Here is an 18,541-nt window from a genome sequence, read left to right on the forward strand (position 1 = left end):
CAATGTTTGTGGTGGAGGAGAGTGTGAGAAATAGATATGTGCAAGCGAGAACTGTCGTGTCAATATTGGTGGTTGAGGAGAGTATGAGAGATAGATGTGTGCAAGCGAGAGAGAGAGGGAATGTGGATGTTGGCGTGGAGGACAGAAGATCCATGGTGATGGGAGTGACCTATGGTGGTTTCGATGTTAGCGTTATAGTTGATGAGCTTGGATATGCATAAACAAAAGAGACTAAACGTACTGAGGACGATGGAGAAATTAATGGGGTTTAATGCATAATTCCAGGTATTTAAAGAATTAGTCACTAAAGTTCATAGTTACGTAAAAAACTACAAAGACAAAAAAATATAAATGTATAGAGTTTCCAACTATTAAAATCAATGGTGTCAAATTTACAAAATGAGAACAAAAGATGTATTATACGTAATATACTCGGGAAATGGACTTAATAAAGTAATTAATTTTTCGGTTTGTTCACATTTGGGTAGCTATCTTTTTTTGTACATATATAGGTAACGGACTTTTTAGAAGTGTTCACATATGACCATTATGACCGGCTGTAGCAAGTTACATCTGGTCATAATGGTCATATGTGAATACTTCCAAAAAGTTCGTTACCTAGATGTGTACAAAAAAAGATAGTTACCCAGATGTGAACAAACCGTAATGATAAAAGTAAATTACACGAATGGTCCCTGTAGTTTGTGTAATTTGTGCGTTTGGTCCCTAACTTATTTTTTAGCTTGGATGATTCCTACTGTTTATTTTTGTTGTGCGTTTGGTCCTTGTCTTATCTCAAAAGATTGTTGTGCTATTTTTTAATTTATTTTTTTTAATTATTTTTCTTATTTATGTATTTATGTTTTATATATTTTAAAAAATTAATAGACTCCACATATTTGTGTCTCCTCACATTAAACCTGAAACAAATATATGGTTTTAAGTTGAAATACAAATATGTGAGGTCTATTAATTTTTTAAAATATATAAAAAAAATAAATAAATAAGAAAACTAATTAAAAAATAAATAGAAAAAAGGCACAACACTCTTTTGTGGTAAGACAGGGGCCAAACACACAATAAAAACAAACAGTAGGGATCATCCAGGTTAAATAATAAGTTAGAAATCAAACGTACAAATTACCTAAACTACATGGACCATTCGTCTAATTTATTTTTACCTTTTCGGCGTGCTCATATCTGGATAACTACATTTTTTTGTGCATATTTAGGTAACAAACTTTTTAGAAATGTTTACATATGACCCGGTTATGACCGAATGTAATTTGCTACACCCGATCATAATGATCATATGTGAACATTTTCAAAAAGTTTATTACCTAGATCTATAAAATAAAAAAATTTATAAAAAAAAAAAAAAAAATAGTTGTCGGATATAAAGTTAATTACCGTCCATCTACCATAATAAATGAAAATGACTTTGCCACATGTCATTTTATCATAATTTGAAATATATATTTATTTTCCACTTGTCATTACTTTAATTTTTATTTCCAATATATCGTTAATTTAGTTTTCATAACCTACCATAATGACTATTAATTTCAAATTTTAAATTTCAAATAAATTTACAATTTAAACCTTTATGTTTAACATTTTTTTTATAATTAACCCGTTTCGTACACACTAAACACATAATTTTAATTTATTTATTTTTTGCATGTTTTTTTTTCTGATAATTTTCACTTATTTCAGATTCAAATTCAAATAAAAATTTTATTTAATCATTTGTACTTAATATTTTGTTTTAATCAACCCGTATAATATACGATCTCACAACTAGTTTCCAATATAGTCATATCCAAATTATAATTTTGATTTTGAGATTACATCAAATGACTTCAAAATTCAAACCCACCCTCTTACTTTGACTTTGCTACCCTAAAAACCTTCAAGCTTGATTATCTTATTCTTATCTCGTATGAACACCGATTGACGATACAAAATTCTTCGTCCTTTTCCATGAAAATTTGCAAACATCTTAGCTTTAGTTTACAAGCAAAGTTCTCAACATAATTCGAAAGTGTTGATGTTAACTGTTTAGTGCTAATTCGTGTATCGTCTTCTTTGGTTTATGATTAGATTACAGACTTCATTGTACAATAATTTCCGTTCTGAATCGATCGCATTCCGAAGATTATCTTATTTTAGGTGAAGAAGAAGTTTTATCTGTACATTTTGTTGATTTAAACTGATTGTGCGTATTGTAATTGATTCATTCTTTGTGTGTGTGTGTGTGTGAATGGATTCGAATTGAAGGGCTAGGAGTTCGAATAAGGATCCGCGAAAAATGGCACCTCCAATCCTATCTTTAGCTTTACCATCGGAAACGGGTCGGGTTCTCAGCATTCAGTCTCACACTGTTCAGGTTCGTTCTACTTTTCGTCTCCTCCCTCCCCTTTGATTGCGAATATGTTTGAATTTTCGGAAATTGGCATTAGATTACAGCTTTTCAGTGTCCGATCAAAATCAGGAAATTAGTTGATTTTGATTACAACTGTAGCTTTGTGTACAACACTTTGCATGTTCATCATCTTAAGCCAACATGCCATGTTTTGCCTAGAAAGTATGAAATCATAATTATCCTGCAATATGTTTTTCTTAGATGTGAGTTGAATATGAGCAAGCAATTACTTTAATGAAGCAATTCTCAATCATATATTTTGATCTTTTGTGATCTAGGGTTATGTTGGCAATAAATCTGCTGTCTTTCCACTCCAATTACTAGGTTATGATGTTGATCCGATTATGTCAGTGCAATTCTCAAATCATACAGGCAAGTTTAGGGTTCTTTTGTTTACTTCATTAAACACCCCAACATTCAGGGTCATATTCGTCAATTTCAATCTATCCATGACTTAACAACAACAGATTTTTACAGGATACCCAACTTTCAAAGGACAAGTTCTAAATGGAAAACAACTTTGGGAGTTAATAGAAGGCCTAGAAGCCAATAATCTACTACACTACACACATCTATTGACTGGTATTTTCTAGGTTACTCATTTTTCCAATACAAAAAAAAAATATATATATTTTCTTTAAAAGAAATTGTGATTCAATATTTGAATAATTTTGTTGATGCATTTACAATTACAGGTTACATTGGTTCAGTTTCTTTTCTGGAAAATGTATTAGAAGTAGTTAAAAAGCTTCGATCCATTAATCCTAATCTTACATATGGTAAGTTTTCATTTTTTAGCATTTTTTTTTTGTGAAATATATAAATATAATGTCTGTAGTTTTTTTTTTTTCTTTTATCAGTTTGTGATCCAGTGATGGGTGATGAAGGAAAGTTGTATGTCCCTCAAGAATTGGTGTCAGTATATCGCGAAAAGGTAACATATATATATATATATATATATATATATATATATATATATATATATATATATATATATATATATATATAATGTAATAAGTTTGATTATTTATATATACAATGACTCTTTTTGTAATTCATGTTTAGGTTGTCCCTATTGCTTCAATGTTGACTCCCAATCAGTTTGAAGCTGAACAGTTGACTGGATTCAAGTACTTTTAATTTCAACACACAAAATCTCAAAATTTTATTAATTTGTTGGGCATGTAAATTGACATATTTAACCTTCTGCAGAATTGCATCTGAGAAAGATGGAAGGGAAGCATGCAGGCATCTTCATGCTGCTGGCCCATCAAAGGTTCTCTCTCTCTCTCTCTCTCTCTCTCTCTCTCTCTCTCTCTCTCTCTCTCTCTGCTATTTATATTATTATTATTTTTGAATTATTTATTTTCTTTAGAATCTAGTTTTTATTTTTATTTTTTCTCAGGTTGTGATAACAAGCATATCCATAGATGGCAATCTTCTTCTAATTGGAAGTCATCAGAAACAAAAGGTACACATTCAAATTCAATCAATCTTTATAAGTTATAGCAACTGATTTTTTTTTTGCTTACAACTTTCTTTTTATTTCTTAATATTTAAATTCTAAATATTATAGGATCAATCTCCTCTCCAATTCAAGATTGTTATCCCTAAAATCCCTGCATATTTCACAGTATATATTTTCTTCCCTCTCTCTCTCTCTCTCTCTCTCTCTATATATATATATATATATATATATATATATATATATATATCTGTGTGTGTATCTGGTTACAGGGAACAGGAGACTTGATGACTGCATTATTACTTGGATGGAGCAATGTAATTACTAATTAATGCATTTATTTTTTATGACAATTAATTCATTATTCATCAAATTATTATTATTTTTTTTAAATGTTGGGCTCTTAAAGACCTTTTTTTAATTTCTTCAGAAATATCCTGAAAACCTAGACAAAGCAGCAGAACTTGCTGTATCAAGCTTACAAGTATGTCACGTGCTTATTGTGGTTTATTTAATATGTCTATAGTATATATATTTTGGAAAAAATTTGAATTGATTTTTTTTTTTTAAATATATTTATGTTGTTTAAGCATGTGTTATTTGGTGTGTGAAATATTTACAGGCTGTTTTAAGTCGAACATTAGCGGATTATGAGAAAGCAGGGTATGATCCACAGTCAAGCAGCTTGGAGATTAGATTGATTCAAAGTCAAGATGATATTCGAAACCCACAAATTAAATATATTTCTCAGTTATATGATTAAATGCATATATGTACAATTATTATTTTTCAAATGTTTTATGTTTAATCAAACTAGAATTTTCAGATAATTTGTGATTTAAGTACAAAGTATAGTGTCGAATCTTAGAGTAATGTTATGCCTCCACTCCAACTATATCATTAATTAATTAAATGGAGAATTGCTGTGAGATTTGATAAATATATAGATAATGATTTATTTGGTTGCTCTCTCACCAAAACAAATTTTGCGTACTTTGTAGAATACGTTAAGACATGGTCAAGTTTAAAGTAAAGAGCACACAATCTTATAAAAATGTTGTTTTTCAGATAGTACAACAATACAGTCAAATGACATGTATGGTTGGCCGTTACGTCACATTTCGATAAATAAGACTGTGGGAGTCACATTTCGATAAATAAGACTGTGGGGAGTGGTTACAGTCACATTTCGATAAATAAGACTGCGGGGAGTGGTTACAGCCAAACTATCAGAGAAGTGCTACCAACTCAGTGCCATGTCAGCTCCACCAATTCATTAGACATTGGAAATGGTTACCAATTTACAATATTCTTTTTTTATGATTAAATTAAATAAAAAACCATAATTTAAAACATAATAAAATATTTTACATTAATTAAAATCACATTACATTGATTAAAAAGTATAGAAAATTAAACCTAAAAAAATAGAAAATTAAAGCTAAATTACTAAATAAACATAGAAACCTAAATCTAAATTACTAAAAAACATAGAAAATTAACCTAAATTACTAAAAAAAACATAAAAACCATAGAATCTAGTTGCGGTATTTTTCGAGAACTTGTTGAATTTTTAGAAATGTGCTTAAATTTTCCGGGTTAAGATTCGGTTGCGGCACCGTGTTTAAAATTTGAAGATCAGTGAGTGTCATTTTCACCGACGAGCTTCCTTCATTGATTCAAATTTTTTTTTTCCTAAAAAACTTAGAGTTTTGTCTTTTTTTGTCCGTTAGTACGTTATCTTTGGTGAAGATGGGCTGACAGTGGTTTTCACATTCAACGACAGACAAGGAGAGGCCTCAGATGATGATGATGGAGATGAAGAGTCTTCTAAAACTTCTATCTCCGACAAGAAGGGAGGCGGCTGTGACTATCCAGATTTGTAACACAAGTTACAATCTGATGTTCAGACGGCGTTGGTGAAGGTGGTTTGTCTAGGGATGGCTCAGATGGTTTCCAGTGGTGGTTCTTAAAACCATTGGTGAACTATCAAATTTTTTTGGACCAAAATCATTTCTGCAATTTGTCTTTTGAGGACAACTTATAAATTAAATGTGTTATAAAAATTAAATTTTATTTAAATATTTTTTTAAGAAATAAAAGGTCAAAATTAAAATCGGACTTGTGATTCGGGAAGCTTGTAAACTGTAGTACAGTAGTAGAAGAAGACATACATCCTCGCAGACATGGGCTAGTCACTTCAAAATAAGCCTTTTGTTTTATCGGCGCCTCCAATTCTTCCGACTTCCCACCCTCGAAGCCTCCCTGCTTCGCTCCAGCACCGTTCGATCGTTCCTCATCTCCGATCAGAATCGCCGCCCTCTTCTCCGATCGCAGGACCTCCTCTCCGGTCGCAGGCGAAGAATAGCTTCTCCGATTTCCACTGAAAACGAACAGGTTTGCACCGCCCGTTTCGAATTATTTTATTTTTTTTTCAATTCTAACATGAAATTATTGCTTAATCTTGCTGGAAAAACTCTCTAATGTACTGAAATTTGTTGTTTAATTATGCTGAAATTGCTTCTTGTTGCTTAAATTTGTTGTAGGATGTTGGAAATCCGAAAATATTGTTGAAAATAGATTTTCTTGCTTAAAATTCTTGTTAAATGCTGCTGAAAATCAATATTCTTGATGTATTTTGCTGGAAATTCCATAACATTGCTGAAAATCAAGCTTTTTCTTGATGAAAATATGAAAATAGTGCTGGAAATTCCATAATGTTGCTGAAAATACTCCATATCGCTGAAAATAGTCATTATATGTTGATTTTTTTTTTTGCTGAAATTTAAAAAACAAACAGATTTCTTGTTCAAGACTACAACAGGCATCTGACTTGAGAAGAACATACATCACCGATTAAAAGCAAATTCATCAAAAACCCTCAGCAAATCAGAAAACAGAATCTGTCAAAAACCCTAGAATTAATAATGGATGCAGATACAGCTTTAGAGTTGGTGAAGAAAGGCGCCTCTCTTCTTTTCCTCGATGTTCCTCAGCACACTCTTCTTGGCATCGATACTCAGGTACTACACTACCCTTTAGTTACAACTCTTCTATTTTTTCTCCATTTCTTTCCATAATCAAGAATTTGGGGTATTTTATTTAGTATCTTGTGATTTGGTATTTAATATCTGGTGTTAACTGTATATGATTATATAATACAGATGTTTTCTGTTGGACCTAATTTCAAAGGTATCAAGATGATTCCTCCAGGTCCTCACTTTATATACTACAGTTCTTCAAACAGGTTAGCTACTTTTCATCATCCAAATTCCCCATTTTTCTATTTTCATATCATTTTGAAACGCTTTAGAGTCTTTAGATATATAATTTCATATGATTGTTCTTGAATTATGAATTGTTTTTCTTGCAGAGGTGGAAGTGAATTTTCACCAATGATAGGTTTCTTTATCGATTTGAATCCATCTCAGGTCAGAATTTTCTCACTTATTCTTTCATTTTGATCAAATATAAACACCATTTGTACCCTTTTTATTCCATTAATTTAATCAAAACTATTCTCTTTTTACTTCATATGATAGGTAATTGTTCGCAAGTGGGATCAACAAGAGGAACGATTAGTTAAAATATCAGAAGAAGAGGTATGAATTATGAACCTTTTCTTATTATTTTGAGTTTTTGACTCTAAATAATCACAATATTATAAGTTTATAACCTATTTAGTCTTTGAATATCAATTTTTTTCTTTATTGAAGGAAGAAAGATACTCTCAAGGTGTAAAAAATATGGAATTTGACAAATACCTCGGGCCTTTTACACTAAGTCAATATGGAGAATGGAAAATGTTATCAAACTACATTACAAAAACTTTAATTGAAAGAATTGGTAATTATAATTTTATATAACTAAACACATGATTTATTAAAAAAATTGTTTTTTCTTTTAATCTTCATTCCACATGCAGAACCCATTGGAGCAGAGATCACAATAATTCATGAACCCGACATTTTTGTAAACAATCCAAAAACTGCAATGGAGGAAGCTTTATCTGAGCAATTAAAGAACACTAAAATTCAAAAATCTGATGATAAAATTGTAAAAAGAGGTTGTTATTACACGAAAATCCCACGTTTAATTAAACAAAAGGGAATCCTCGGGCAAGATCTTACTTCCTTGAATCTCGACAAGGTACTACGCGTTGCAAAATTACCATTTTACCCCTTGGAAAAACATAAATGAGACGTTTTTCTTATACCATGTAGACAAGTCTTTTGGAAAGCATTTTGATTAAAGAATATGGAGGAATGGAAGATTTGCTTCTTGGAGAACTGCAATTTGCTTTTGTTGCGTTTTTGGTAAGATTTTTTTAGTGAAATTCTTTTTAAAAAAATCATTTTAAAAAAAGTATCTGAAATCAAATATGTTTATTTGGCAGATGGGACAATCACTTGAAGCATTTCTTCAATGGAAAAATTTTGTTAACCTTTTATTTGGTTGTACTGAAGCTGTAAGTTTTCTCAAATATTTTATTAAACATCAACACTTTATCCATACAAAATGTTTTAACTTTTTTTTTTTTTTTTCAGCCTCTTCATACACGGAGTAATTTGTTTACTAAGGTAATTGTATATGATTTTGACAACTATTGTTATTCTATATTTCTATTATCTATAATTTGTTATTGTTTTTTGTTGTTGACATTAAAGTTTGTGATTTTTTTTTTTAATAGTTTATCAAGGTTCTCTATTATCAACTCAAGTATGCATTTCAAAAAGAAAATAATGTTGCTACAAAAGGGTCTATCACATTGTTAGATGATTCCTTTTTATCTTCTGATAGTTTTCTTCAACATCTGTGTAAGGTAATCCAATCTTTTTTTTTTAGTGCTTAATTAGTTTGTTAATAATTAAATTTTTACAGGAGTTCTTTTTGCTTGTGCTTCAAGCTCCCTTTGTTGATGGAGACCTTTTGTCTTGGGTGAGTATAATTCTCACTCATTTTACTAAAGCTTTATTAATTTTCTTCTATATTAATTTCAAGTTTTAACTTTATAAACTTGTGTAATGTATTTATGTAGACAAGAAAACTTAAAGAGTTACTAGAGTCGTCTCTTGGATGGGTATTTGAGCATGACACGAGAGATGGCATCTTTTATGAAGAAGATGATGAGGTTAGTACTGTGTACTGTTTACTGTGTACTGTGTACTGTGTAACAAATTTGTTTTTGTAGTTTGCTCCGGTGGTGGTGATGTTGGAGGAGTGAAGATATGATGGATTTTTGGCGTCTTATTAGGCATTTGGAAACAACATCAAGATTTTTTTTGGATTATAACAAGAAATTTTTGTGCAATGTCTATTTATAGTAAGGGATTTCAGATGAATTTTGTGTATAAAGTTAATGCCATAGGGAAATGTTTGATTGTGGGTTGTGAATTTTGTGGAATGTGGCTAATTTGATGGAGCAGATAAAATGTTAAAAAAGGCTAGTTTATACTTTATAGAAATGTAACAACTTTTTATTATATGATCTTGTTAGTTTATTTGTTGTATAAAGAGGGTTAATGTTACACAAGTCGACTTTATTAACTAAAGCAAGCCTAATTAGTTGTAGAATTCTATCTTCTTTAGTATATAGTGGGAAAATATGATTTTATTGGAGTTGCTTTATACTATAAAAAACTTTGTTATGTTTGTGAAAAACAAATGTGCAATCTAATCGAATTTTTTCTGTTTAAGTAGAAAGATATATGCTATTTATTAAATATTTTTTTAACTCTTGAAAATGCAAGGGCAAGATGGTCTTTTTGAATTCATTCAACAGTTTCTTAAAGAAAACGGGCATGTGTATGAATCTGTCAATGCATTTGAAGACAAAGATGCATCTGGAAATAAACTGCTTATTGAACACGAAACTTTTCTTTTTTGTTTGTGTATGAATCTATCAATAGGAACCAATGGCTAAATGTTGATTTTTTTTTTTTTTTTTTTTTATTATTATTATTATTATTATTATTAAAAAATGTTTTTAAACATGTAAGTATGCTATCAATACAATTTTAGCAACCTACTTTTATTTCTTTTAATACATGTTTTAAAACATATAAGTAAGATGTTATAAGTGATATAAATCTGAAATAATAATAATAATAATAATAAATAAACAACAAAGCTATAAAAGACAAATGAGTTTTTTTTTTTCCTTTCAATTTACAGATTTACCCTTGTGTAAAAACCGAAAGTAGCATGCTAATTCAATAACTCCTTATGACTTAAAATGAAAGTACTCCTAATGGGTTAAAAATTAATATTATTGCCACTTATGGCTTAAAATGATAGTACAACACATACATCTAGAATGACCATATTGCCCCTGAACGGATGTACCATCAATGCATGTTTGATCATTTGAATCCAAAAAACAGATTTAAGAAAAAAAAAAATTAACCGAAATGGGAATATGGTCAATGTTATTATAAAGTACAAATTTCCCCTTTAAAAAAACAAAATCAAGCAATGTAGTTTGCTTTGTCTGTTTCTATGAGTACATGTAAAAAAAAATGAAAATTTGTTGTAATAAAAACTATTATTAAAATACCGTTTGATTTTATCACATATGGTTGTTATAACTGGTGATGTTAAGAAATAGCAACGTCTTTTCAATATTAGAATTTTAAAATAAAGAGAAATGGAGCATGGGAAATTAGGTATATTGATATATTGTTTTTATTTTATCCTATTTTTCCTTTTATGAAAGAACAACTTATTTTATCATATCAATTTACCCTTATTTTTATCATTCTTATTATTTTACATTATAATTATTAGAATTGTTGACATTAAAACATAAAACAAAAGAGACAGATCTAACCACATTCCCCATTTCTTGATTACTTTCCAAAAAAATTTAGAAATAACAAGATCTCTAAAATCAAATCACAAATGAGTCTTAATTAATGGATTGCGATTTCAAAGATTTCGAGGATATGGGTTCCTTTTTTCGTCTCATGTAGCAAATCCATAAGCCAAAAGTATTTAAAGTTTGAAAAAAAATATTATAAGAGTACTCGTAAATAAATCTCATGATTTCGTGGAGCAAAAAATAACAGAATTTGAAAGTTTTTTTTAATGAATTGCAACCCAAATTTATGAAATAGTAGGCCTTTAAGCCCATAGCAACCCATATTCGATGTTTTTTATTATTATTTTGGGCTAATAGAATATGTAACTGTAAATATTATTATTTTGGGTTAATGGAATATCTAACTGTAATGTATCTAATATTAGGTATAGATCCATTAAAAACTACATAGTTTTAACAAAATACAGTCAAATCTCTCTACCATCTTTCTTGTATTCTTTATAAGACTAGATGATAGGCTTTTTACATATTTTTATGGAGTTTTAAATTTTTAATTTTACAACACAAACCATGTATAAGAATATATTATCAACTACCAATAAACCTTCATATTTAAATTAAAATAGAAAACTATAGTGAAAGATTGAAATTATTCATTAAAAACTCAATAAACTTCTTCACATAACACATCAAAAAGAACAATGCAAGTATACATATGGTTGGTGTCATAGAAAGTTATCAAGCCTAATAGAGGTCTAATTAGGGGTGTTTACGGGGCGGTTTGGTTCGGATAATAATAAAATTATGAACCGTGACCACGGGGCGGATACCTTACACGCACTATCCGTAACCGAACCGAATTGTGTAAAAAACTGAACCGAACCGAACCGTATAAAGACGGGTAACCACGGTTCGATCCACGGTTACCCGCTAAAAAAATCAATTTTTGTTGGAGTTCTAACACCATACATTACCAAAAAAAATGATAAATATAATACATAGACATTAATAAGATACCATACATTGATACATTTGACACAAAACATATCATGCATAATAATATAAGCAAATATAAAAAAAATTGAGAAAAAAAAAACAAATGACGTTTAAAGCCATTAACTAATATAGGGTATGTATTAAGAGTCTAATTTGATCAAATAGTCAGATTATTATTCAATGTTCCATTAATAATCACAACTAATAAATCATTACATAAGACATACTTATCAATTATATATGCATATCTAAAATAAAAACATTTAATTTAATAAAATAATGTTTCTGTGTAAAGTATATATATATATATATATATATATATATATATATATATATAATGTAATACGGTTCGGTTCGGGTATCCACGGATATCTAAATATCAAAACCGAAACCGACCCGAATATATCCGGTTTTTTCGGTTTCGGTTTTGGTTTTTCACGGTTTCGGTTTTTTTCGGTTTTACGGTTTTTTTGCACACCCCTAGGTCTAATATTAAAAACACATTCGCAATACATAGATGTTGGAGATAAATTATGAAATCAAAAATAATATGAACTCAGAAACAATAGAAAAAAGCTAACAATGAAAAAAAAATTGTGTTTATTTAATTAAAATAAAGTCAATTTTGATGGTTTTATACCTAATATTATATACATGAGAACCATATATTCACTTTTCCCTATTATTTTATATATTTTCATTAAATTGCCCATTATGCCTATCTTTATTTTTATTTTATTTTATTTTTTTGGCTCTAAGAATTTATTGAATTTGGCTACTTTTGTCTTTTTTCCACATAACAATAGCAAACACCCTTTAGAATGATCAAACCAAGGGTGTTTGACATTGTTTTTCAAATAACTTTTGGACTTTCAATTTTTTCAAAAAGTTAAAAAAATCCAAAAAATATTTGTTTTTAATTTTTTCAAAAAGCTAAAAAGATCCAAAAATATTTGACAAAATAGAAAAATTCTTTCAAATTAATTTTTTTTCGTGAACAAAGAATCTTTTTAATAGTTATAAAATCCTATCTTTTTGGGAATTTTAAATTTTAACTTTTAAAAGCTAAACCAAAAAAATTTTAAAGATTTCTTTTTAAATTTTTTATATAAAAAATCTTTCTATAAAATGACTTTTAAGTTAAAGAAGGAATCCCAAACGCACAAGTGTACATAATTTAGATTTTAATTGCATTTGAATACACCGAGTGGGAGGGAACATGGTCAAATACATGAACGAGTATACAGTAAACATTTGGTTTTAAAACCCAAGCTGGTTTTGGTTTTCACCATTGTTTGCAAGAACAGAAATGGCGCGACGCTTCTCTCAACTACCCTCTCTCTTCAAAACTACCAAAACTTATTTTCATACTCCAAAATCATATCTCAGAATACCCAGTAAACAATCGAACTCTCTTTTCTTCATCGGCTCAAGAACCCGAGTAAAGGATTCATCTTTCCCATTTGCACAAGGTCAGCATCCTTCATCCTCATCTTAAAATTCGTTTCTTTGCTATCAATAACTTTGAATACCATTACCATATGTTCATAAATCCCATTAAATTCTTTTCGTTATATGTTTACGTTACCTGGTAGTGTTCTCTTATCTTATGCACCCCAACTGTTTGTGAAAATGCCTTCCTAATTTGAGGACTCAAATCATTTCTCTATTAAAATTCAACATATCTTTTACAGCATCTCGATCGTATGCTAGAGGGAAACAACCTCATTACAATCTCTTCAGCAATGGGAAGCCCGGAGACAAGAAATTTCGAGAAGCATGGGGAAAGAAAATCGACGAAGACGATTGTCTCTGGACAGGAAGCGAAGAAGACGAAAGTGACACAGAAACCCAAAAAACCAATCTCAATGAAGAAATCAAAAAAGTCAAACAACAAGCGGAAGACCACTCGAATCTCATCGATGGCGACGACAGTGACGAATTAAGAAGCGTATGGTCTGGAAGCGACGAAGAGAAAACCCTCTGGACAGGTAGTGAAGACGACGACGATGACGACATCCCGACAGACCCTTACCCTAACGAATCCAGCGATGCGTATTTAGACAAACTATTCGAATTTGATGAAAAACCAAAGTATCGGACAATTTCCGAGCTTTTGAAATCCGAAGAACAAGAACAGGAAGAATTATCTCCGGGAAAGCAAGCGAGAAAACTTGCGGTTGAAAATGCTTTGAAGAAACTGAAGAAAGGAGCCGATGGGCGTTATGTTAATGTGTGGGAAGTGATGAGTGATTTGGATATTTTGATTGGTGCTTTTGAGAATATTGTTTCTGGACCTGAATATGAAGAGTTGAGAAAAGGTGGACCTAAGAAATTGAATATGGAGTTTTTTAAAGATATACAGAAGAGAATGAGGGATCCGAATTATAAATTTTCGCCCGAGTTGAAGCTGAAACCGAAGAGTAAAGTGGTTCCAAGAAAGAAATGGCAGAAGGCACAGTCTAGAAGAAGGAAAGCACAGAAGCGTTAGGCATATGACGTTCTATGACAATATATTGCTTTCTATGGCATTTTGAAAATTTGAAAGTTCGAACAAGTTGTGCGTTTGAAATCATTAAAACGACACCACTACATAGGCCAAAAGAATATTTTTGTTCGAAAACTTTTGTCGGGTTCAAAATTGCAAACAACTTGTTACAGAAAAGCATGTTCGAAAATGATAATGAAGTCTGGAAATTTAGAAAAAAAAGCATTTTAAGTACTACCTTTTTTTCTTTAGAAACTAGAATTCAAAAATTACAATTTTCCAACTCCATGATTATCTTGGTGAATTCATAATAAATTGTTTAATTTTACCCGTATTGTATTATTAAGATTGAGATATTGTCTATGATCGTTTTTAATTTTATAAGATTGTGATCATAAAATCAAACTTATCCATCAAAAGACACCACCAAATAGATACAATAATAAGTTCAAAATGAAAATATACCCATCTATTTGACTATTTGTTCTCAACTTATGTAAACTTTGACATAACAATAAGCTAAATTAATACATTAAATCTAAACCTCTAATATAATCATATATGAGAAATGAGATGTTGATATCATTTTTTATAATTATTTTCATATGCTTTTTTACTAAATGCAATTAAATAAAAACATGATGCATATAAAAATTTATCTTTACCAACAATTATAAAACTAAAGAGTAAATGCAATAATTTTTCATATCATATTACACGTGAGATTATGGAAGAAAATGAGGTTCTTGAACATAAATCTATAGTGGAATGTAGGAATAGAAAAGGTTGGACAAAATGGAAAGATGCCATAAATAAAAAGCTTAATTCTCTTACTCAACGAAAATTTTTTGGATCTGTAGTCCATACACCAAATGAGGAAATATCAATGGGATACAAATGAGTATTTATGCGAAAAAAGTCCATACACCAAATGAGGAAATATCAATGGGACATAAATGAGTATTTATGTGAAAAAAGAAACAAAAAAAAAAAAAAAAATGAATTTGTGAAGTATAAAGCAAGACTACTTGTACAAGGTTTTACCCAAAGGTCTGAAATTAATTATAGAGAACGTACTCTTGTGTGGTTGATGCAATTTCATTATGTTATCTATTAAGTTTACACATGCAAAAATAGAGATGCATCTAATGAATGTAGTTACTGTCTATTTATATGATTTACTCGAGAATGATATTTATATGAAAATCTCATAAGGATTTAAGGTGCCGGAAGCACAAACTTCTAATTCTCGAGAAGTATACTCGGTAAAATTAAATAAATCTTTGTATGAATTGAAATAATTTGGTCATATATGGTTCAATTGTTTAAGTACATTAAAAAAGAGTCAGGCATCAGCATCCAGAAAATTCAGTCAAGTAACAACTTGGCCCATTTGTTCACTAAAACACTCCCTACATCCAAATTTGAAAAGATAGTACGAAACATTGGCATGTAGCACTTCAAGGAAATTAAGTGATGTGTTGATTAAGGGGAGTTAAAAACATATTGTACTCTTTTCCTTAACTAAGTTTTCCCCACTACGTTTCATTAGCAAGGGTTTTAATGAGGCAATTATTTCAAATGTCTATTATTATTCATGTATATCTTTCCTTAATAAGGGTTTCTCCCACGAGGTTTTACCGATTAAGTGTAACATCCCAAAAATTTCATCAAATTAAAACTTTTCAAAACAACCCATTATTAACAAAAGTGTTTACAAAAACATTGTCTCCAAACCATGATTTAAAATCAGAGTCTCTCAAGATCCAATCTGTTGTAAAACCAATGATGTGTACGGTCACGCCTTCACCTTGCGACAAATCATCTGAAGAACCTGAAACCATAAACAAAGTTGTAAGCACAAAGATTAGTGAGTTCCCCCAAAGTACCAACACTCAACATATAACATATACAAATAACAACATGTAATTGGGTCCACATCTAAGAGACTGGATTACCCCTGAGCCCACAGTATGAGTCTGGCTTGCCTAACGACCCATAGCTTATATATGGCCTGCTCTTGAGCCTACAACATAAGTCTGGCTTACCCCTGGGGACCAGATCTTATGTCTGGCTTGCTCCAACCTAATCAGTCATCGGATTGGAATATTGATGTCTAGCCCTCAGTACGAGTCTGGTATACCAACTGGGTCCTTAACTCGTATCTGGAATGTTACTGAGCCCTCAGTATGAGTCTGGCATGCCTTACCCGACCCTCAACTCATATCTGGATTGATCCAATACCCTCAAGCCCTCAGTATGAGTCTAGCATACCACACAGGTCCTCAACTCATATCTGGAATGCACAAGAGCCCTCAGTATGAGTTTGGCGTGCCTTACCCGGCCCATAACTCATATTTGGAATGCTTCAGGGTTTGTTGGCTATAGCATGAATTAGTACAACCTCAACCCAACACGATATACCGACAGCTAATAACATATACATGTAATCATGCATACAGAATCACATGTAGTCCTATTGATCTGCCAGACTAGCATATCAAGACTAGCATGCATATCTATTCCATACTTAAAATATCAACAATATCAGGTTATCCAACCAGTGGCCCGACCTTGGTGCCTTCAACTTAAAAGTCGAGAGAGGAAAACTCACCTCACACTACCGAATCATATAGACGTTTCCCGGCTATTGGTTGATAGATCTCTGAACCGTCAATATCAAAACAACACCCCATTAACAGCTGATCCCACGAATAATCTATGACTACAGATCCGCTAACATCCACATGCTATCAAATACCACAAATGAAAACCCATGAACATCTAGCCACTGACTCACAATATGAGTCCATATTAGGGTAAAAAACCTTTTTACCCTTCTTAAGCTTGTCTCAAAGCCAAGGTCCAAACTAGATGATCAAAGGCCCAAAATTCCAAAATAAACATCTAAGGCCCAAATATGGCATAATTTTCCAAATTGGGCCTAATCTTTTCATGGGCCTTTTCCCAAGAAGGCCCAACAAGTCACAACAACCCAACAATGAAAATCCAGATGGTCCAACATAGCTAAGCCCAAACCGAAGCCCAAAACACAAAAGCCCAATTCCGCTGAGTACGTGAGGCGTACTCAACATGTACGCTCCGAGTACAACATGGGAGGCTTGTACGAGCAACATACATACTTGTACGCCCAACGTACTCACCAGCCCAAAGCCAACTTTCCAGTTAAGCACTTAAACCATTAAGACTTGGATCTAAACTCAGATCTGACTTCCCCAAGGTGGCTTATCACATAAAGTTGCCAACTTTATGTGCATACATGGTTAAATGGGAGTCTAGAGATCAAAAGAGCTTAATACTTGACTTAATACATGCATGAAACCAAAACCACCATAAAGTTTGCACCTTTATGCCAAAGGAACCCATGATATAACCAGATCTACAATTACAAGCTTCACAAACGACTTAAACTCCCAATCATCAACCAAAAGGGGTCAAAATGGCCAAAAATGCAACAAGAAGAAGATCCATGAAATGAAAACGCGAGGTTTGAACTTTATACCTCCCAAGCTACCAAAAGGGAATGAAAATGTTGGATTTCAAAGCTTTCCTTCAAACAATAAGTCTTCAAGTTCCTCCTTCTTCTTCTAGATCCACAAAACCCTCCAAAAATCTCACAAGAGCTTCAAGATCACCAAATATAGGCTAGGGGGTCGAGTTAGGGTTTTTAGAGCATGTAGGCTGACTTAGAAATGACCAAAAGGGGATATCATAAAGCTTATATACGACACAACAAGAAAGAGTAGGGTTTTCTAATTGACTCTCATACTCCCAGTGTACGGGGCCTCGCACCCCCACATCACCCTTCGCATTACGGTCATCGTATACCTCTTTATGCTAAGCGTACTGACCAATCCAATCATACGCCCCACGTACTGACCTACGCAGTCGTACGCCCAACATACTCCCTTGGTATGCCTCGCGTACTAGGGTTCCCTCCAAAACCCTAAATACTCCGAAGGCCATAACTTCCTCGATCTAAGTCCATTTACGATGAACTTTATATCCACAGAAAGGTGATGAGAAGCCATACACTTCTAGTAACTCATCATAGCCTTGAAGTTTCCCTGAACCAAACCCATAATTCATAAAGGAACGAGATAACGAATTACAATTATGCCTTTGGGCTCCGAAACACCATCGATCACTCGGATCAATTGGACTTCAATAGCCTCAACCAAAAAGAGCTAAATCCTTTCTTTCCCCACCCAAGCCTTATGATAATTGATGATCAGGTCGTAACCCCGAATAATAAAACCGGGTGTTACATTAAGGTTTTAAGGAGGTATGATATAATCGTCATTCAAGGGTGAGTGTTATGAATTA

The 18,541-nt window shown here is 31.6% G+C and overlaps 3 protein-coding genes across 4 annotated transcripts; all 3 read left to right on the forward strand.

Annotated features, from left to right (window-relative positions):
* Positions 1-1,876: 1,876 nt before the first annotated feature.
* On the forward strand, positions 1,877-4,739 carry LOC145043786 (pyridoxal kinase-like). Its single transcript, XM_078992538.1, has 13 exons — positions 1,877-2,172; positions 2,281-2,389; positions 2,704-2,797; positions 2,903-3,007; positions 3,121-3,204; positions 3,286-3,359; positions 3,491-3,555; positions 3,638-3,701; positions 3,831-3,896; positions 4,002-4,058; positions 4,163-4,207; positions 4,321-4,374; positions 4,513-4,739. Exons 1-13 carry the CDS (start codon positions 2,096-2,098, stop codon positions 4,651-4,653), a joined length of 1,035 nt encoding a protein of 344 aa, XP_078848664.1. The 5' UTR covers positions 1,877-2,095; the 3' UTR covers positions 4,654-4,739.
* Positions 4,740-6,035: 1,296 nt separating this feature from the next.
* On the forward strand, positions 6,036-9,373 carry LOC145043787 (AAR2 protein family). Of its 2 annotated transcripts, XM_078992540.1 has the most exons (14): positions 6,037-6,287; positions 6,691-6,913; positions 7,055-7,137; positions 7,264-7,321; positions 7,433-7,492; positions 7,607-7,736; positions 7,816-8,039; positions 8,114-8,206; positions 8,287-8,358; positions 8,438-8,470; positions 8,581-8,712; positions 8,772-8,828; positions 8,929-9,021; positions 9,082-9,373. In XM_078992540.1, the coding sequence occupies exons 2-14, from the start codon at positions 6,818-6,820 to the stop codon at positions 9,112-9,114; spliced, it is 1,164 nt and encodes a 387-aa protein (XP_078848666.1). In that variant the 5' UTR covers positions 6,037-6,287; positions 6,691-6,817; the 3' UTR covers positions 9,115-9,373. The 2 variants fall into 2 exon arrangements, with proteins under 2 accessions (XP_078848665.1, XP_078848666.1); XM_078992539.1 differs by having other exon boundaries at positions 6,036-6,287; positions 8,929-9,373.
* A 3,528-nt stretch (positions 9,374-12,901) lies between these two features.
* Positions 12,902-14,329, forward strand: LOC145043788 (glutamyl-tRNA (Gln) amidotransferase subunit C). Its single transcript, XM_078992541.1, has 2 exons — positions 12,902-13,178; positions 13,401-14,329. Exons 1-2 carry the CDS (start codon positions 13,016-13,018, stop codon positions 14,195-14,197), a joined length of 960 nt encoding a protein of 319 aa, XP_078848667.1. The 5' UTR covers positions 12,902-13,015; the 3' UTR covers positions 14,198-14,329.
* The last annotated feature ends 4,212 nt before the right edge of the window (positions 14,330-18,541 follow it).

The sequence above is a fragment of the Lactuca saligna genome, chromosome 4, assembly GCF_052625555.1.
Source record: "Lactuca saligna cultivar CGN05327 chromosome 4, ASM5262555v1, whole genome shotgun sequence".
NCBI lineage: Eukaryota > Viridiplantae > Streptophyta > Magnoliopsida > Asterales > Asteraceae > Lactuca > Lactuca saligna.

What these genes read in the sequence shown, in the direction of transcription:
- LOC145043788 (XM_078992541.1), top strand. Translation starts at nt 13,016, where the DNA reads ATGGCGCGACGCTTCTCTCAACTACCCTCTCTCTTCAAAACTACCAAA. An exon ending in ATCTTTCCCATTTGCACAAG is followed by an intron (nt 13,179 to 13,400) that starts GTCAGCATCCTT and finishes TATCTTTTACAG; the next exon opens with CATCTCGATCGTATGCTAGA.
- LOC145043786 (XM_078992538.1), top strand. Translation starts at nt 2,096, where the DNA reads ATGATTAGATTACAGACTTCATTGTACAATAATTTCCGTTCTGAATCG. An exon ending in GCAATTCTCAAATCATACAG is followed by an intron (nt 2,798 to 2,902) that starts GCAAGTTTAGGG and finishes AGATTTTTACAG; the next exon opens with GATACCCAACTTTCAAAGGA. An exon ending in AAATCCCTGCATATTTCACA is followed by an intron (nt 4,059 to 4,162) that starts GTATATATTTTC and finishes ATCTGGTTACAG; the next exon opens with GGAACAGGAGACTTGATGAC.
- LOC145043787 (XM_078992539.1), top strand. Translation starts at nt 6,818, where the DNA reads ATGGATGCAGATACAGCTTTAGAGTTGGTGAAGAAAGGCGCCTCTCTT. An exon ending in TACTACAGTTCTTCAAACAG is followed by an intron (nt 7,138 to 7,263) that starts GTTAGCTACTTT and finishes TTTTTCTTGCAG; the next exon opens with AGGTGGAAGTGAATTTTCAC. An exon ending in TTGCTTTTGTTGCGTTTTTG is followed by an intron (nt 8,207 to 8,286) that starts GTAAGATTTTTT and finishes TTTATTTGGCAG; the next exon opens with ATGGGACAATCACTTGAAGC.